This window comes from Podarcis erhardii (genome assembly GCF_964252035.2).
Source record: "Podarcis erhardii genome assembly, chromosome: 12".
Lineage (NCBI taxonomy): Eukaryota > Metazoa > Chordata > Lepidosauria > Squamata > Lacertidae > Podarcis > Podarcis erhardii.
The window spans coordinates 26,526,099-26,547,305 of NC_138513.1; the positions used below are offsets into that span (position 1 = coordinate 26,526,099).

The 21,207-nt window shown below is 43.0% G+C and overlaps 1 protein-coding gene across 1 annotated transcript in view; it reads right to left on the bottom strand.

The window, feature by feature from the left end:
• VWDE (von Willebrand factor D and EGF domains) overlaps nt 1-21,207 on the bottom strand; it is a 58,833-nt gene that overhangs the window by 7,107 nt on the left and 30,519 nt on the right. Inside the window, exons 11-25 of the mRNA XM_081834032.1 lie at nt 20,878-21,086; nt 18,243-19,237; nt 16,451-16,587; nt 13,948-14,103; nt 13,474-13,578; nt 11,252-11,366; nt 8,879-9,129; nt 8,530-8,749; nt 7,028-7,165; nt 6,183-6,329; nt 4,602-5,288; nt 3,648-3,743; nt 3,469-3,564; nt 1,386-1,481; nt 156-251 (exon numbers count right to left, since the gene is read on the bottom strand). Of these exons, the coding sequence (XP_081690158.1) occupies nt 156-251; nt 1,386-1,481; nt 3,469-3,564; nt 3,648-3,743; nt 4,602-5,288; nt 6,183-6,329; nt 7,028-7,165; nt 8,530-8,749; nt 8,879-9,129; nt 11,252-11,366; nt 13,474-13,578; nt 13,948-14,103; nt 16,451-16,587; nt 18,243-19,237; nt 20,878-21,086 (3,544 nt within the window). The remainder of the gene's footprint in view (nt 1-155; nt 252-1,385; nt 1,482-3,468; nt 3,565-3,647; nt 3,744-4,601; nt 5,289-6,182; nt 6,330-7,027; nt 7,166-8,529; nt 8,750-8,878; nt 9,130-11,251; nt 11,367-13,473; nt 13,579-13,947; nt 14,104-16,450; nt 16,588-18,242; nt 19,238-20,877; nt 21,087-21,207) is intronic.

The window sequence follows — 21,207 nt, forward strand, 5'->3', positions numbered from 1 at the left end:
CACAACCAGCGTAACGCTGGTCCTTCAAAGCCTGCCACTTTTCATATCACCAATCGTAATTTCAGCATTTTTGAGCTGATCTTGTCTCTCTTGGTGGCAACGTGTGTGTATGGTTTTACTGCAAATAACTGGCCTTTGGGGCTATACTTTTTTACCTGTGCTGCATGTGGGTCCATTCCAGCCAACCCTGCACTGGCAGACATCTGGGGCAAGACATTCACCGCCATTTTCACAGTGCCTGTTGCAAACCACTAAACCAAGCAACCAGTGTTTAAGAAACATAATAAACAGAAGTTAGTAGAGAAAAAAAGGGGTTGCTGTCATACCTTTATTGCATATCTATATACACCCAAATAATTTCCCAGGTTTTGTCTGTAATTGTCTTTCTGCTATGATATTTATTTAATAAAATTCACACGCCAATTGATTGTAAAAACAAACAAACCTCAAAGTGGTTTACAAAGAGAAAATAACGAGAACTACACCTCAAGATATTTAGCTGAATTGGGACTTAACCATGCTTACAATAGGCCTGTTGACATCAAAGAGGTTGTTGTTAGTATGCATTATTCCATCCAAACAGCTAAACAGGTGTATTTTTCTGTTTTTTATCATTGCAAAGTATACCGTTGTAACATACTCTGGGACTAAATGGTGAAGAATGGTTATGGAATCAAATAAACAAATGACCTCCAATTAATTTATTCACTGGCTTAGTTTTGAGGGTTTTGGATGGTGATTTTGGCATTGTTTTCATTGTTTTCCTTTGTTTTATGCTGTATTTTGTGTGATATGGTTTAATTTGGGGGGTTGTTTATATTATATTATTGATTAGTTGCCTTGAGTTTCTTTGGAAAAATCAGGAAGGTCGATTTCAAAAAAGCAAACTAATTTATTTCTGACAAATTCACCAAGAGGTTATTTTGGGGCACAGAACATCAGAAACGTACAGTGGTGCCCTGCAAGACGAACGCCTCGCAAGACGGAAAACCCGCTAGACGAAAGGGTTTTCTGTTTTGGAGGCGCTTCGCAAAACGAATTTCCCTATGGGCTTGCTTCGCAAGACGAAAATGTCTTGCGAGTTCCTGCGTTTTTTTTCCCCCTTTCCCCCCCCTTTTCTTAAGCCGCTAAGCCGTTTATCAGCTGATCCGCTGATAAGCTGCTTAACAGCTGATCGCTAAAAGCCGCTAAACCACTAATAGCGCTAATCCGCTAAGCTGTCAATGGGCTTGCTTCGCAAGACGAAAAAACCGCTATACGAAGAGCCTCACGGAACGGATTAATTTCGTCTTGCGAGGCACTACTGTATAGTGCCTCTTATCTATGTGCATCTTGTGACACCAGGATGCTTTGTTTATATGTTTGTCACGTATTCCATTACTTACTTGTTTCACAATGTGGACCCACAAACCCATATGGGCAAGTGCAAAGGTTTCTGGTCAGACAGGTCCCTCCATGTTGGCAAGGTGGCTCACAATGTGCTGGAGGTGGAAAGGGAGACTGGTCAAGATATCAGTTCCAGAAATCAATTAACAATAGAAACTTTTAAACAAAAGGTGTAAAAATAGAAAGAAAAGATTTCTACAACACTATCTTTGCATTGGTTACTGGCAAAACTATCATGTTGGGTCCATGTCCCCACCAGTGGTCAAAAGGCAGGACAACAACTTATGAAGTATGGGACTCTCAGTTCATCCTGCCTTTGAACAAAACCAGTTCAGGTTTGCTTGTGAACAATTTGAAATTGCCAACATCTTGTTAAAGAAACAATTGAAGTTGTTTCTTGGAATATCAAGAATATCCTGGTTTTAGCAGGGATCCAACTTAAGTATGCATATAATAGGCATCACTCTGATGATATCAACAGAGGCAACCCTGGTAAATGTCAGTGCTGAACTCGATCTATGTTTGTTTTTTTCACAGTGGTCTAAGTAGCTTAATGACAGGAAATGTGCTCCATGGCAGATTTAAGACCCCAAGGGCTATTTCATTTATTTCATTATCATCCTGTGCTTCACAGGCAAGCAATCCCAGGGTGAGTTATACAATCCAAGCAGACCATATACAGTAAAGCAACACAATATTGAAATGTGTTTTTACAATCTTCCATAACTTACTCCATCTCCTCCTTCTCAGCATTAAAACAACTGGCCTACTATATTAATCCTCCCCCTCACCAAGAACCTGGAGGTAGAGCTGGGCCTTTAGCAGGGCTTTTTTCAGCCAGAACACACCTGAACTTAGTTCCGGCCCCTCTCAGGTGGGCTAAGAGAACAAGGGAGGTGTTCATGGTGAGTTCCTCTCCAGAAAAATAGCACTGGCCTTTAGATTATCTATTCTAAAGGAAATATTAATTTGGCCGTGAGGGATATGTTTCACTGAATACTGTGCATTTAGACAATATGTCAAAATGTCGGCAATCAATAAAATAAACACCATTGACATCCATCTTTATACATATGAACAGGCATGGGAACTATGATTCTAAAAATATAGGGTCTTTAAGGACAAGCATATGTACAAAATTGTGTGTATGGATATTGTTAAGATGGAGAGTTGGGAGGTATATTCTGAGCAGCATGGGGAGAAATTCGATTTTGTTTGCCTTTTACTAAGAAACTTCCTAATCTGCGCTTTTCAATTCAATATGTGAACCACAATTTGCGTGTCTCCAAATTTTGTGACGCAGTTCTCCAGTCAAATAATGGGTACAGAAACGAGTGTATTTGGGGAAGTGTGCACACATGATTGAAAATAACATAAGTAAATGCATTACGTTTAAGAAATTTCCTTCCAAAATGCATACATTAAAAACTGCATAGAGGAGAAAATGTATGTATTAGGTGAAATCTGTCCTAAAATGCTGGTGAACTTTCATGAGGATTCTTTTTAAAATGCAAATTGCTGCAGAAAAGTGAATTGCATTTAAAATTGGAAAAAATAAGAAACAAAGAAACAAAAATTGACAGATTCATTGATATCCCTACTATACCTGCCCTACACATTTATCACACCAAAAATATAACACAAAGCTGTGATGCAGAGTGGAACTAAGGAAGATGGAATAGGACACAAACAGAACTGAGAAGAGCTTGGGGGTGACTCATGCATGCAATTCACCCAGTCTAAGGCCGGTTACATCGGAACAAATCTTTGCACCAGACACATGGTGGCAAACTGTTAGAACAGAACAAGAGTTGCCTGCCTCATGCAGGGTGCCATTATTGCTATTCTCAGTACAGTTGCAGTTCTTTGGAATAGCTTTAGGACCAAGAGTGGCGCACTAGAGCTTCCGCTGTTGTGGGAACGTTGTGATAAACACGAAATACAACTTTTTCATTTGTTTCAGCTGTTTTCTGGAAGGAGTGAAATAGCTGACACTGCAACTTCTGAGAATCAATTTTGACACCGACATTCAGCATGCATTTTGGGTCATCCTTTAATTTTAAAAGGACAGCCCAGTGTTACCTTCATCACAGATGGGGCCACTGAATCCGGGGGGGCATTCACATACATTAGGCTTGGTGCATTTCCCATTGTTTTTGCACTCTGGTCGACACAGAGCTGTATAAAACCAACATTAAATTCTTAGATGTACCATTTAATATTATTAAATGCAGAGGATGCATAAAACAGGCATCACTCACCAGCCTGACAGCTACGGCCGGAGTAACCAGGCTTACACCTGCAAGTATTGGGTGCCACACATTCCATGTTTTCACCACAGTTATGCCTGCATATCGCTATGAGAGAGAAGAAACGGGGAAAATAAGATCAGTAACTCATCTGGTTTGTGGTATTTACTTTCAATACCTAGCATGCAAAATTAGCTAACAGCATTGACCTTGAAAACACTATACTTTACATCAATTTGTGCAATTATGAAGTTCAAGTTGTTCTGCAACCCCATCACATGTGGCCACCAGCAGATATGGCGAAACGCAATGATCAGTGAACAGAATGTGCATTTAGGGAGCCATTTGTGCAATTTCTGTGACCTTGTTGATAGCGCTCCTGCTCCCCTCTCCTTCCCCACCATGACTGCTCTTTAGACACAACTCAGCCATGCAAAGTTTCACATAGAACAGCAACTACCCTAAATTTTTGTATACCCCATGCAGCTTGGAAACAACAAGCTGTCCAGCTCTATGCTCTGGTTCACACATAACAATAAGCCATAGCTTGTTTATGCAAAATCATGAGGTAACCATAAGTTGTTTCACAGATAATCAAACAAAACATGGTTTGTTCCTCCAAAGTTTGTTTCCAGCTGCTCATGCCTCATGTGTTTGTAGTTTGGTGAACCTCTGGAGTGGAGTGCTCAAGCCACGGTAAAGGGTGCTGAGTTCACATATAATCAAAGGTTCCTAAGTCAACAACATAAACATGGCTTTACATCGTGTTTGTTAACAGTAAACCAATGCTGGGCTGGGTTTACACACAAACCTAAGCAATGGTTAATAAACCATACTTTAATAAACCACAGTTTTGTGTTATGTGCATATCAGGCCTCTACCGCCATTGTAAAAGTTCGGCAAGAACATCTGCTGGAAATAGGATTATGTTGCAACAAAATAGCAAAACATATGTTGCCGCAGTACCTCTACAAATAATACCATCTCCGTAATAACCGAAAGGACAACGACCGCATCTGAAGCTTCCATTTTCACTTGGCTCACAAGGAACCCCGGGGAAACAGGGTGACTCTGCACAAGTGAGTAACAGGGAAACAGTTGACGCAGAGCCTGATTTTCGATCTGTGCCAGGCCTTTGGAGTGTCACAGCAAACCTTTCAAAGGTGGGTTGCAAAGTGCTGTCTTTAGGTTTGCCAAATGGCCTTTGGAATTTGTGGCCACTTCCTCCTCCCAGTTCTTTGCTGGTTATTAGTGTCACATTAGCTTTGCTGCTCAGTGTTATGCTGGCTTCTAGGGGAGAATACATCTGCTCTTGTGCCACCGTCATCTTCTTGGGAAATACTGTCTTATTCCTAAGTGGCGTGTCAGATGCAGAGCCTACTGCATCTGCTGCTGACTCTTCCTTTGCGGTGCCAGAATGGATGTTTACAGTACTGGCACCTAATGCATAATCAGGGGATGCACTACTAACAGGCTTTCTCAAAGCTGGGCTCTGGGAAATGAATACATGTGAAGACACAGTTGTTTTGGCTGCAGAAACGGATGGACTGCTGTTGGCTACTTCTGTGGGAATGAAACTTCTGGGAACATCTGTGGGATTAAGAGGGAAGTCAGTGGTATTTGGAACCTCAGCAGTTGACAGTTGCAGGAAACCTGCCAAACAAACAGGAGACAGACACAAGAGCATTATTACAAGATTTACATTTCAAAGAGAATAGTTTTAAAACAGTAAAAAAAGAAAGTAGACTTCTACATATATCTGGATTTTTCCAGTCGTGCTTGCTGCGGTGTACTTAGCATTAGAAGTCTACTAGAAAACACACAAAAGGTTAAACTCAAACAAGAGCTCCCAGAATTGTCGGCGGGGAGCATAAGACATAACGGAGAGTTGGCAGGGAGTGTAAAACATAAACCTGAAATTAATACTCCTTAGCATCTACCTATCAGTAGCCTGCGCAAAAAGTGAGCAGCAGCAGAAACCCTTTCCATATCCTTTCCTGTTTGTCAGTCCATCTTCTTTTAGATAATAATAATAATAATAATAATAATAATAATAATAATAATAATTTATTATTTATACCCCGCCCATCTGGGTATACTCCGGGCGGCTTCAACAAAAGGTTAAAAATACATTAAAACATCAGTCATTAAAAACTTCCCTAAACAGGGCTGCCTTCAGATGTCTTCTAAACGTCAGATAGTTTTTTATTTCTTTGACATCTGATGGGAGGGCATTCCACAGGGCAGGCACCACTACCGAGAAGGCCCTCTGTCTGGTTCCCTGTAACTTTGCTTCTCGCAGTGAGTGAACTGCCAGAAGGCCCTTGGAGCTGGACCTCAGTGTCCAGACTGAACAAATGGGGGTGGAGACGCTTCTCCAGGCAGATGTCATTCCGTTTTTAGAAATGGCATATCCCCAGGAATACACTGCTGTTCATTCTGATGTTCAGAAATCAGAAGGAATTCTAATTATAAGGTTTGCCTCCTACCCATTTCTTCTATCTTAAAAATATATATGAATAACATAAACCTGAGCTCTTTACTTGCCAGAGACATTTTCATCAGTATGGGCACCAGCAATGCTATAGCCGTGATTTTTGCCTGCACTGATTTTTTCACTGGGGTCTATTTTGTTATATCCATCTTCTGGAGTCAAATGACCAGAGGGAGCCTTGCTTGTTGGTTTTATTCCAGCTGCGACATAAACAAAAGAATGCCCAAATCAAAGGGATAGCAAACCAAAGGTAGCTTATTTAAAGGACAGCCAAAGGGTTACATAAAAAGTAGTTAGGCTTATTGAAAAATGTTCAGAGTTCCAGGTTACAGCCACTGCTATCCTCACTATTCCAACTGTGGCCAGAAAGATTCTACGCACAACTTCTGCAAGCACACAGTGGAATGGACTGTACAAACAAACATTTAACTGGAAGTTGCTTATATGGGAAAACACGTACAGCCACAATTATTTTACTGTGCTGTGCTGATCCTCTCTTGGAAAGTCTTAGTTTCTTACCCAGTAAATGCTGCTATTGTTTTTGTTGTTTGATTCCAACTCCCATCAGCCCCAGTTAGCTCAGACAATTGTCAAGGATGATGGGAATTATTGCCCAAAAAATCTGGAAGGCAACTGGTTTGGGAAGGCTAACAGGTCAATCTGTTCAACCTGACTACCAAAACTTTTCTCATTCAAAAGCATGTTTCCTATCCCATATAGACAGAATCAGCTATCAAGCATGAAAGTTCTATGAATTTCTATTATATGGACAGGATTATTAGACAGGTTTTTGCCTTAGGCACATCCGTTTTAAGCACAGCTTAGTGCAATGAACAAAACACTGGGAAATAAAATGAAATATGATTTTTTTGATGATCAAAAAGGGATAGCTTTTTACCATAACATCTTTTCCCATCTCCGTACAGGCCAGTGGGGCAAGGACCACAATAATAGGAATCCATAGTATTGAAGCAAGCTACTCCAGGGAAGCATGGTCTGGATTTGCATTCATCAGGGTCTTTTTGGCAATGTCTACCTAAACAGAAAGAAAGATATTCGGGCATGCATCAAAGGCTCTTTTCAAGTGTCTGTTCCTTCTCGGGAACTAGTAGCACACCCACACCCACACACACAAAAAGCCACAAAGATTTTCAAAACAGAAAGCAAACATTGGTTCATTGCCTAACTCTTGGGAGATAGCAAGCCCTTGATTTTCCAGAAACAAAAAAAATAAATAAATCTGGGATTTTTATGATGTATTTGTTCTATATACATTTAAGGCAGGGATCTGCAGCCTTTAAGACAAAAAGAGCCACTTGGACCCATTTCCGAAGAAAAAAAAACTGGGAGCCGCAAAACTCGTCATTATAAAAATAACCTTTTTGTCACTTTTTAAAATTATTTCTTTGTTTGACCCCTCAGAATTACTCCTCCTCATAGAAATAAACGTTAAATTAACAAGTTACCTTTTTGTGTGTGTATGTTCTTCACTCCCCTTCAAAACAGTGACCAGCGTACATGCCCCCTTTCAATGCAGTGACCTGTGTACATGCCCCTTACAATGTAGCGGGCGGGCAGGCGGGCGGGAAGGTGACGTTGGGACGGTGCGTGACTAACGCACGCACTGCCCCCATGCGACGTCACAGCCAGTACAGCGCCCGCCACAGTGGGGAGTGTCGGGGCGCACAATGCGCCTCCTCCCCTCGCTAGTATCCGCCCCGGAGCCGTGGCAAAGGTGTAAAAGAGCCACATGCGGCTCCGGAGCCGTGGGTTGTAGACCCCTGATTTAAGGGGACATGGCCACTTTTGCAGAAAAAAACCTCCAGCCTCAGGAAAAGTTATTTGGGATTGATTTCAAATAGCTGGGAAGGAAATTCTGAGTTTTGATCATATAGATTCATCTGGATACATATCTCCCCTATTTATTCTTAATGTTTGGTTGTTTCAGATAAGATTTAAGACAAAATGATTTCATGTATATATTTATGTGGAATTTAAAAAATGAACTTTATGTAAAAAAAATTGTTTGTTCTCCTATGCAGTCTGCAGACTAATTTAATAGTACCCTATCCTGTTCCTATACAACCCTACATCCAAGCCTCATTAAACTCAATTGCATGTACTTCTAAGTAGGCATGTATAGGATTGCACTGTGCTTTCTAACTCCTTATTCTAGCTTCCACTGTAATCCGCAAACCACACCAGCTTTTTGAAAGCCAAGCTTTTACCCCTCTTCCTCATTGGCTTTAACTGGCCTGAAGAGGCGTACGCGAAGATCTAACTCAGTGATGCTTGAAAAATATTTGTTCTGCTTAAATAAACCTCACAGTAAACTGGAGCCTGAAATCATGCATGTAATTGAATTATTGTTATGTAAATGTAGAATAAGTGACAATTCACCCTGCAGCCCAGGTGTACATTCACAGCGGAAGCTATTTATTCCATCAAAACATCTGCCAAGGCCACAGGGGTTGGATGTGCAGTCATTGGTATTCACTTGACAAAGGTCACCTTCAAATCCTGGCATGCAGATGCACAGATATTTCCCACTTCCAGGAGGGAAATTGGTATCGGTCACACAGGACCCTCCATTTAAGCAGTCACATGGTTTCACGCTGACCTACAAAACATGCCCAATAAACAGCAGGCTATAATTACTCTTGAATGGGATATTCCATTTGCAATGGAGCTCTTGTCATGGCTGCATGATAGCAATTAGCGTTGGCTATTTGACCACAATAGCTATTACCTCGATTGCAACTTTGGTTTCGGCACTGCAGTCGTCCGTTATGAAAAAGGTAAACAGCTCAGGCTTCTTCGACAGCGCCTTCCATATCAGGAGTCCAGCGGGAGAAAGACTGGCACCTGGCGGGCCGGAATTCAATAAGAAAGCGACAGCAGAGCCTTCTGCGTCCGTCGCTGAGAACTGATACACAAAATCCTCCCCATAAAAGGTCTGCAGCCGTTCTTGCATATTTTGAAATACAGGAGGCTGGTTGTCTGAAAGGAAATAAATGGAACAGCCACAAAGTGAGAAATAGGAAAAACGGATGACATCAGGAAATTTTTATCTGTGCCCCACCTACTTACATAGCCACTGTTAGGGGCCTATACAAAATGTGCACCTGACTGCAGTGCTTTACTTGATCCCATATCATAGAGCTGTTGTTGAAAGAGAGCATGAGGATCACCTAGTGCAACCCTCTGCAATGCAGGAATCTTTTACCCATGTGGGGCTCAAACCCAGAGCCCTGAGATTAAGAGTCTCATTCTCTACCAACAGAGATATCCTCTTGTGCTTTTTCATTAAGCATTGCAGTAAGTCAGCCTTCCCCAACCTGGTGCCTTACAGATATTGTCAGATACCAACTCCCATCACCCCTGACCACTGGGCATGCTGGCTGGGCCTGATGGGATTTGGGGGTCCAACTGCACCTGGGGGTTGCCAGGTTGAGGAAAGGTGTGCAACCAGTCTGTGACACTGGCTCTAAGCATCTGTTGAAAGGGATTTCTCTGGGGTGTGTGAGTTCCTGCACAAACTGGTTTCCTGCTTCCCACTTCCCTGTGCCCATCATGATTGCAGGCATTGATCTATACAAGGAATCAGATACAACTACAATTCCATTTCCTGGAATTTCAATGGGAGAGAGTTAATCGCAGGTTGCTCTGAAACCAATGGGACTTCAGTTAATAATAATAATAATAATAATAATAATAATAATAATAATAAATTTTATTTATATCCCGCCCTCCCCAGCCGAAGCCGGGCTCAGGGCGGCTAACAACAATCAAATAATCAAACAATCGAATAATCACACATTCTAAAAATATTTCATTATAAAAATTAAATTAAAATCAAGTTAATGGCAACCGATTAAGCAAGATTCTGTGCAGGTTGCCAGAGGAGGGAGTCAGGCTGCGCCCTGACCAAAGGCCTGGTGGAACAACTCTGTCTTGCAGGCCCTGCGGAAGGATGTCAGGTCCCGCAGGGCCCTAGTCTCTTGTGACAGAGCGTTCCACCAGATTGGAGCCGCAGCCGAGAAGGCCCTGGCTCTAGCTGAGTTAAGTCTAGTTAAGTTAGTCTGGATCCAACTCAAGGCTCTTTAACATTCAGTGGGTCATGAAATGTGTTTCTTCAAGACCTCTTTGCAGGTGCCAATGGATGCAAACAGGTCTTGAAGAAACACATTTCATGACCTAAAGGTAAAGGTACCCCTGCCCGTACGGGCCAGTCTTGACAGACTCTAGGGTTGTGTGCTCATCTCACTCTATAGGCCGGGAGCCAGCGCTGTCTGCAGACAGTTCCGGGTCACGTGGGCAGCGTGACAAGCTGCATCTGGCGAGCCAGTGCAGCACACGGAACGCCGTTTACCTTCCTGCTGGTAAGCGGTCCCTATTTATCTACTTGCACCCGGAGGTGCTTTCGAACTGCTAGGTTGGCAGGCGCTGGGACCGAACGACAGGAGCGCACCCCGCCGCGGGGATTCGAACCGCCGACCATGCGATCGGCAAGTCCTAGGCGCTGAGGTTTTACCCACAGCGCCACCCGCGTTTCATGACCTACCGACATGCAATAAACATCACCCTCCCCCAAGAGCATTACACCACAGAACAAAATGGCACAAACCCATCAGGAAAATGAACCCATGATGAACTTTAGCCATCATCCTGGCACAGGCAGCTAGGAACAAATTGAGCTGATGCAAGGTAAGCAATTGCTAGATAGCAAATTTTGTCTGAAGTTTCTGTTTCTCATGAGAAGGTACACAAGTCATAAAGTCTAGAGAGGTAATGTGCTGCTCCAAACTCTCAGGCAAGAATGGACAGCCTGTGGCCTTCCAAGATGGTGTTGGACTCTCAACTTCAATCAGCTCCACCCAGCATGGCCAAGGGTAAAGAATGATGTACGTTGTAGTCCAAGAACATCTGGGGGCCACTTGACTCACTGCCAGCTCCATGACATATGTATCTCCTCCTCAACTTTCTGGAGATGTGTCTCCCCTTCACAGTTTACTGTAAACATTGGTATGCACATGGAAAACATGCATGAATCTGAGAATACAAATCATTTGTTAGGTTTAGGCATCTGAACCAGTGAGCTTCATAACTAATTAGAACTTACTTTCAGCAACTGACCAAGTTAACTTTGATATTTCCGGTCTGCAGAGTAAGCAAGGGCTTGTAGGATTTGTGTCACCTTCACCATAACAAAGTCCATCTATGTTACATGTTTTCTCCTTTGCAGAAATAAAACATCATTCATTAAGATTCATTAAGAATATTTTTCCTGCATGTTTATTCATGTGCCATAAACTGTCAAAGCAGTGGCCTGCTAGTTATTCTCACATGGCCCCAGCCTCAATCTAATTTTTGCATGCTTCAGAGAGTTCACAACTTCTGAAGCCAGGTCTTCAGAAAGGTATTCTACACCACTGTCGCTAAAATGAACAGAACTTGGGCTGGACCGAGTATGGCCAAGCTCTTGCACAAACGACATGCCTTCCAGTGGGGCATTCAGGAAATCCTTTGTAGTCCACACCTGATAGGATTTCAAGGTGCCGTGTTGAAACTACTGAGTTTGGTGTTTCAATTCTTGATCACGCAAAAGGTCCATTAATCTGAATTATTGGGAGGGTTTTGTAGTAGATCACTAAATTCAATGCTGTATTGTATTGTTCTATAGCAGATTGCAAATTTGGGTTGCAAATACTGTAGAAATTTGCCATAGAAGAATTCTTGCTGAACACAGTGGGACTTACTTCTGAGTAAACTTGCACAGAATTACCACGTCCTTCCCTGAACTGGTGCCATCCATATGTTGTTGGACTCCAACTTCCATCAAACCCAGCCACATGGCCAATGAGCAGGGATGGTGGGAATTGGAGTACAAGAACATCTGGAGGGCCATAGTTTCCCCATCCTTAATTTAGGAGATGTGAGACTCAGTAGTGCACACAAGGAAGTGATATTTTCATGGCCGTGATAACCTCTTAGACCTAGAGATGTATGAGACACCTTAAGGACAGGAGGAGGAGGAAGGGCTGAAAGAGAGCACTTTCCCTTCTGGAAACAACCAACAAACACATCAGAAGTTATTTCTGGAATGAATCCAGTCAACCCAGTTGGAAGTTGGGAAGCAGCATTACGAGTAAAGTTGGGAAGTAAGGCATTACCAGTAACAGACTGCCTACTTCCAACCTGTGAACCTTAAAAGTTTCATGTTCCCATCACCACTGACTATTGGCCATCCTGGTTGGAGCTGCTAGCCAATGGGGAACTCCCCAGATGCTCCTATTTAGCTGGGAGTCTCACTTAACTCAATCAAAACAAAATAAAAAAATTCCTTCCAGTAGCACCTTAAAGACCAACTGAGTTAGTTCTAGGTATGAGCTTTCGTGTGCATGCACACTTCTTCAGATACACACTTCTTCTGTGTATCTGAAGAAGTGTGCATGCACACGAAAGCTCATACCTAGAACTAACTCAGTTGGTCTTTAAGGTGCTACTGGAAGGAATTTTTTTATTTTGTTTTGACCATGGCAGACCAACACGGCTACCTATCTGTAACCTTAACTCAATCAGGCTTGCTTCTGAGCAGACATGTCTAGGACAGTATTGTTGGTCCTATGCACCTGATGGTGTGGACTCTAGTCATGAATACATGTGCCATAAATAAACGTGTTGCTCTTTAAGGGAGTATACCCCAAGGAAAAATCTGTACTCGCTCCCTTGCTAAGGAGCAAACCCTACACAAATCTGGAGTGGAGTCCCCAAGATGGTTGGATCACGTCTTGTACACCTCCTTCCAGCAACTCCTGCAGCCAGGCTCCTGCCAAATGTATTGCTCTGCTTCCCCTTGTATCACATCAGCAAGGCCAAGAGTGGGGGGCTTCTCCATCTGGGCAGCCCAGGACCTTCATGTACACTGCCAGGGCTTACACTCCAGAGAGGTCACTTTGGCGCTGCTAATGCAGCAAAAACAACGCAGGAGGCAGCAGTTATGAGTTAAAGTTCTCTGCAGCCACAGCAGGCACTATGATACTCCAGCGGTTTGGCTTCACCCCCGGAGGAGCACCCTATCATCTCTCGAGACAGACAGATGCCAACAACAACTCATTAAGGTGCCACAAGACTCACAGCTATAACGGATTAACACTGTTGCCCCTCCAGAAATTGTGTATTGCATATTTAACTGACTAATTAATTGATCACTCCGCTGAAATTGTACATGATTAATCTATTCCGTTTCATTTAATGAGATGACATCTCTGCTAGATTTATCTCCTAGCCCTAATGAGGTTGTAAATATTCAAAGCAAAACAACAACAAAAATAAGACACTTGCCTTTAACGTGCAAAATCCATTTGATTGTGGGTCACATATCTGACAAGCTCCGTCAAATAATGTCACTGTTTTAGGGTTGCTATAAGTGAACCCGTCATTAGAAATCTGTTTAGACATACAGCAACAGTTCTGTGAGTTATATAAGTACCCAAAAGGGGATTATGGTGCATTTCACAATTGACAACATGCACATCCTACCTAGATCCCTACATATTTTAAGCTTGATTCCTACATACTGCAGGGGTAAGCAGAAGATATAACGGGAAGTAATGGTAGATCTCTGGGTGACCTATTATAAACAGAGAGCAAAACTTGTTTCTTTTGTGCATCCCCCCCCCAGTGTGCCTTTTGATGATTTTTTTAATGGTTTTACAAGTTATGCTCATGCACCTCCTCAGCTTACTTCTGCAGGATTTGTTAAAAAAATTATCTCAGTCGCTATATGACTATATGAAGTAAATCTCTAGAGACTACCTTAATTTGCCACTTTGCAATGGGTTGGCCATCCACAAGATCCAGACCATCATTCTGGTGTCCCTCAGTGGGAAGTTGGCAATCCACAGTCCTGGTGTTGTGGAAAGTGGCGTGGGTGAATAAAGATTCCCCAAGCACCCACTTGTTATCACTGTACTGAATTAAAGGACCAAAAATGCCTGATTTAGTGACCCTATAAACAAAACGGTGATATACAAATAGATATACAAATAATCTAACTGTTTTATGAAGCAAATCTCTACAGAGTACCTTAATTTGCCACCTCTTTTGACCCGATTTGGCAGTTCTGGGGGTACAAAATGGGCAAGTATTCTGCAGCATTAATCAGAGCCATATAGCAAAATGGCAAAAGATACGTTACTGGATGTCCTCAAGGCTTTTTTTTTTTTTAAGCAATGGAGGCCCTAATTTAGATTTAGGCCATGACACTTGGCAATAACCAGTCCCCCCCCCCCCACTGAAGAATACAAGTAGATCCCAGCTTGCGTGTGTCATTTGCATTGCAAAACCAGTGCAAGCAAGAAAATGGCTTAAACCATTGATCTACGCCATCTCACATCTACTTCTAGAGGAGGGACTTTTTTTGCTGCATACCCTGAAATGATTCTCATTCAACCTGCACAAGCACCTAGCTTCATCCACTGACAATGGGTCATTTTTTTTTCTGTCAGTGAACTCTTTATTTACAACATAGTGGGTGAAATGTCCATGGGCCACGTAAAGAGTAAAAACCCTTCTGCTTGCTCCCACATATAAGGTAAAAAAAGAAAAGTTAAAGGAACCCTGGACAATTAAAGTCCAGTCAAAGGTGACTATGGGGTTGTGGGGCTCATCTCACTTTCAGGCCGAGGGAGCCAGTGTTTGTCCACAGACAGCTTTTTGGGTCATGTGGCCATCAATACTAAACTGCTTCTGGCACACCAGGACACCGAGAGGTAAACCAGAGTGCACAGAAACACCATTTACCTTCCCACCACAGCGGTACCTATTTATCTACTTGCACTGGCGTGCTTTCAAACAGCTAGGTTGGCAGAAGCTGAGACAGAGCAACAAGAGCTCATTCTGTTGCGGGGATTTGAACCGCTGACCTTCCGATCGACAAGCCCAAGAGGCTCATTGGTTTAGACCACAGTGCCACCAGCATCCCTCATATGGAGCAACTCAAATATATAATACCTTTCTGAGAAACAACAGAAATGCAAAGTACTGCACAAGCTTTCACGTTCCCTCAAACACGGAGTATTCAAGTTGAATGTTAAGCAAAAACACAAACACAAAAAGGGGAGTCGGGGGGGGGGAGAAATAAAGATGACAGTGGGTAGGCATAGTTGAAAAAAGTATGCCATCTGTAAGGTGGATTGCAGGAGCTGTGCAACACAAGGTCCATGCATACAGGTGCTGAAACAGGTCCCACTGTTTCCAACAGAGCTTATTCCCAGAAAAATGAGAATAGGACTGCAGGCCTAATTAGGTCAGGCTGTGCTGTATGTGAGCAAAAAGATCTCAGGTTGTGCCAGAAGTTATAGCAATGGCTGTTCTTCTCCCTTTGCAAAACATAAAAATTAGACATTATTCAGATCTAATGACTCACATGGCAAGCCAAAACTTTATCTGCTTGATAAAAGGATAGGCCACAGAACCTTTTTTGGGGGGGAGGGGAGCATAAGACCAAGAGTGTTGCTGCTGAAAGTGTTATTAAAACCCTCCAGCTTGCAATGAGTGAGGAGTGAGACAGTTCAAGCTGTGATAAGTGAACTCCCAATAATTGTCTCACTAGGAGTTTGGGGAGCAGCTCTTAACTTAATGGAATGTAAATGTGCTGTTGGCTTTCTGGTTTCAAACTGACTTGCTGATGAGAGGATCCATGTTGTGTACAAAGGGAAATCCACAGCCTGCACTGTAATATAACCTGCCAAAATAACCTCAGCATCAGCTGGACGGAGCCAAGTATAAAGGTGCGCTGGAAAAAGAAAATGGGAAAACTGAATTTCTTATACATGAGGGATTTTTTATTTATTTTTTGAAAGTTGTATTATATCTCAGAGGCCAGGTGCTAGTTTCAGCTCCTTTAGCTCAGGCTTCTGACATTGGTCAATTGATCAAGGGTCTTGGATAAACTCCAGTTTGAGTAATTGCTTTCTCCCCTACAAAAACTGTCCTGTAAATTTTGCTCGCAGTCTTCATACTTAACCAGTAGTAATGCAGAACCAAGTAGCTGCACCCACAAGTCTGCATGGGACTTTCCAGTTTGTCACCTTTGCACAGGGCCAAAAAATAAAGTTGAGAAAAGAAAAGAAAACCATGCTGAACTTGGTTTCTCATAGCCTTCTATTTGCAGGCTCTACCACTTGTACCACCTATGATTTCCTCAGTCAGCAACTGCCTGAATATGGAGAATACGGATGCAGAATGGCTTACATGATCTTCAGGTTCTAAAAACCTGAACGCTGAACCTTTATCAATACGACATAAAATAATCCACCTGCAAGTTATTAATTTCACATCTGGGACCTGGCGACTCCATGAATCCACGGCCAAAAACTCTTACAGTTGTGCAGTCATACTGCCGGACATCACACAACCCTCCATTGTTCAGCTCTGTAATTTCCGGAACCTGATCTTGAAAACGAAAATCAGAAAGTGAAACACACCGAGTCAATCAACAGGCCCTTCGTGTAAACAGTATGACAGAGCTTTTGTGCCAACAAATACCTATCGAACAAATATGAAGAAAATAGGGCACTACAGACACAAAACCTGGGCAAAGAAATAAACTAATTTCAACATATTTCACATTGAATTTCTTTGAGAAAATTTGACATACTGAGTTCTGTTAAAGGGAGACATAGGTTTCACAAACAGTGAGCATGGGGGCACACTTGTCTCTTAACCTCAAATTTCCATTATTCCATTATTTGAATAATTTTCCAACCAAAAATATCCCCAGCGCTCAGAAAACTGAATGTCAGAGAGAAGTGTTCTTACTTGGATACGCTAATTGTTTCATATGCGCAAAGAATACGGGGATCATATTTAGATCCATTACAATTTGGGTTCAGACCTCACCACAGAATGGAATCAGTCTGGGTTGCCTTGATGAATTATCTTTATAGAGAGCAGGACACAGGGAGTGGGACCTTGTTCTTGGTCTCTCTGTTGAATGGTTTCTTTAAATGTAAAGGTTCATCATTGTTCCACCCAATGTGTATGTCTTTAAGGGGCCAGAGCAAGGGCCAGAGCAAAATAACGAGACCCAGCTTTACAGCTGTGAAACATAGCAGGTGCTGCTGAGTTGTACTGATTAAGCTGTGTCAGCAATTGGGTGTAGTATATAAGGAGCAGCACCTAGCTCTCCCATTACCCTGGGGGATGGGTTGGCGGTTGGGTCTGGTTTGTTGTTGTATAGTGTATAAGGAGTTTTTGTTTTTCTAATTAAAACCTTGTTTAAGTTATTTTAGAGTCCCTTTTTAATGCATGGTCTCCCCAGCAAGCTCTCTGCAGCGCTGCAACACTGCAAATAGCCAACACTCTCATCATCAACCATGGCATCCTCCTGGACCAGCTCCGGGAAATGGGAATTGGGAGCACTGTATTACAGTGGTTTTAATCCTCCCTTCAGTCCAGAGAGGAGTATTCGGAGAGTGTCTTTCAGCACCTCTATGCTGTGGGGTGCCACAGGGGACTGTCTTATCTCCAGTGCTATTTAATATCTTCATGAAGCTATTAGGAGCAGTCATTGAGTTCCAGGGTGAGTTGCCATCAGTATGCTGATGACACTCAGCTCTATTTCTCCATAACAGCTGAATCAGGAGGCCACACGGTCTCCTGGCAGAGGCATAGTGTGGGGGGTGCCAGGGGTGGCCATGGCCCTGGGCGCACAATTTATGAGGGGCTGTGAACCAGGCAACCCCATGTAGACACCCCCCAGCATGGTGCTCCTCTCCACCCACCAAGGACTGTGTTGCATTATATAAAAGACCTAAAGGGTATCTAATAGAAATACCAAATAGAGGCATCTGGCTGCATTCTCTAAGGAGGGTGGAATGTGAAATTGTACTATTCTCCCAAGCTAGTAATTGAGACTAGTGTTCCAGTGAGCAGTGGTTAAATTTGGCACAACAGGAGCCAAATATTACATGACTTACCTCTAGGAAACAGGTCAGATGCAGAACAGACTGCAAAGCTGACCGTTTTACAGATTAGAATATAGATGTTGGATAAGGAGGCTTGCTGTGGGGTAGAGAAAGAACGCTAGTAACTGTAACTTGACTCACCAGATGAGGTGCTGCAGTCATACGAGCTGAAGCCTTGAAAACATGCACAGCCCCATTCAACGCAGTGACCTCTCCCGCTGCAGAGGTTGGGACACTTCAGTGCTAAGAGCAAGTCCTCAGATAATCTCTTGTCTTCTTCTCCGGTGCGGTAATTAACTTCTTCCAAAGCTCTCTTTTCACATTCGTTTTCTAGGAGGGCCAAGCCTGCCTTTGCCCAGCTGAGGTCGTCTTTCAGTTGCAGATCCTTGATGCACAAGTCTACCACATCGTTGACCCGCTGGCCGAGGAGAGCCTTACAAGCCCTCACTATGCTGGAATTGGCAACTGTCTCTTGGCAAAGGTTCAATGCATCCGACTCAGTGAGGCCAGAAGGCGTAGGCCATGAAGACATGGGCTCTTGGTATGGGTCAGCCATGTGATCTTCTGGGAAGAAATAGCTAAATCCGTCCAGATCTGTTTGGCTTAGGCTCTGGGATGGAAACACAGAAAGGTACTCGTAGTCATGTTGGCGCTTTGGGTGTGAATGTCTTTTGCGGCGCTGCTGGCTGCCAAATTTGTCTGTGTAGCTGTCAGCTCCCCGGCCCCAAACAGCCTGTTTGTGTGTTGTAAATCCTGTCTTTGAGTTCAGAAAGAGAGCCGTGCGTTCTGGGGTTGCTGTCTGAAGAGCTCTTTGATTTAGAGAGCGTCCCTCTCTGGAGGGAACAGCAGAAGAAACCTCCTCCAGCACAGAAGCACGTTTCCTCAAGCCCCTGATAGGATCAAGCGAGCCGATGTACTCAGCGGTTACATCCAGCCCCGGGATCAAGGAAGGGAGCCAAGCGTTTTGTTTGTTTCTTCTGCAGGGCAAAGACAATTCTGCCTCAAAAACAGAATTCAGTTTATTTGCTGGTTGGTCTTCTCCCACGTCACCAGCATTGCAATTACAAAAAACTATTTCCTTGGCCGGAGTTGAAAGATCCGGTATTTGGTCAAACAGACTCTCTCCTGGTGAAATCCTGTCAAAAAAACAAATGGAAAATCTCAACATGGCTGCTATCCAAACAAGCAACATGCATGGATGGATGGATAGAGGGGGGGGGGGGGAGGCGAGAACTGTTCATGCCACTGGAGCTTTGTGATACTTGTTACCATAGCAATTTTCCTTTTAGACATTTGGCTGTCCAGCCTCTGTTCCAGCAAAGGAAATCCTACCAGACCTCTAGGCAATTCATTTAAATGTTGAACCAGTCTAACCATCAGGAAATTTCTCCTGCCACCCAACCAAAAAGTATCCTCCCATAACTTAACGTCCATTAGATATAGTCGTGCCCTTTGGGGCAGCAGAGAATAACAGCTTGCTCTCTTCTATGTGACAGCCCTTCAGGTAATTGAAGACTGTTCCCCACTCAGGCTAAGCAGTTCCTTCAAACCCCCTAGGACTTGTTTTCTATACTGTTGAGCATCTCTGTTGCCTTTATGGACTCTAATTTGTCAATATCCTTCTGAAAGCGCAGTGTCCATTATTGCACAGTGCTATATAGCTGGGTTTTTTGTGTATGTATATATAAATACACAAATACACAAATAATGGTGACACACCTGCCATCCCCTGAGCCTAGATTGTCTCAGTGTGCGGATAAAAAGATCAGAGACCTTAAGCTATGGAACAGGACACATTCATAATGACAGGGGAAATTAATTAAATGGAAAATGGAGATTGTGTAAGTTTGTGCAGTATCTTTTCATTGTTTTTTAATGTTATTGGGGAACTAGATTCCACATTCCCTTCCTGCTGTTATCATTTTCATAATTAACTTTAAGTGACAAGAAGTCAGGGCATTTTGGTACAACATTTCAAAATTTGGTCAGTGCCTGGATGGAAGACAGGCTGGGAACCACGTGTATGTTACCTTGGGTTCCATGACAGAAGAAAGGTAGAGCAGAAATAAGTCTTTGTACTATTGCACTATTTCAATACTACCAGTGTGGTATAGTGGTTAAAGCAGGCATAGACAAACTCAGCCCTTCAGGTGTTTTGGGACTACAACGCCCACCATCCCTAGCTAACAGGACCAGTGGTCAGAGATGGTGGGCGTTGTAGTCCCAAAACATCTGGAGGGCCGAGTTTGCCTATGCCTGGGTTAGAGTGTTGGACTAGGACCTGGGAGACCGGGGTTCAAATCCTCACACAGCCATGAAGTTCATTGGGTGACCTTGGCCCAGTCACTGTCTCTTAGCCTAACCTACCTCAGAGGCAGATAGGTAGCCGTGTTGGTCTGCCATAGTCAAAACAAAATAAAAAAATTCCTTCCAGTAGCACCTTAAAGACCAACTAAGTTAGTTCTAGGTATGAGCTTTCGTGTGCATGCACACTTCTTCAGATACCTGGTATCTGAAGAAGTGTGCATGCACACGAAAGCTCATACCTAGAACTAACTTAGTTGGTCTTTAAGGTGCTACTGGAAGGAATTTTTTTATTTTGTTTCTACCTCAGAGGGTTTGTTGCGAAGATAAAATGGGGAAGGCAAAAAAACCCCTCACATGTATGGCACCTTGAGCTCCTTGGAGGAGAGGCGGAATATAAACAAATAATTGAATGAATAGATCTCCCCTTTGCAATAATATAAAAGATACTGATAAGACTTTTGGTTATTACCTCCATTCATTAATAAAAGATGTGTAAGTATCAGCTCCTCTAGTGATTTCAGTTCCGTCCACATTGTGGTAATCATTCTCCACAATGCCATCAAATGTTCCACAGAGGCCCAGCGTGTGTTTATAATCCAAACTGGGGGCCCTGAGAGTTAGACTCATTCCCCATTCACTCACGTCGGCTCGAATAAAAGCTCCGGAAGAAAACGAGATCTAAAAACAAATGGCATCACACCGAGAGAACAAGAAGACCTTTTCAGACTGTGGTTTCCATTTATTGACCGTGTTGGAGATGAAACAAATTACTCTGACTCCTTTTTTCTGTCTTTTAAGT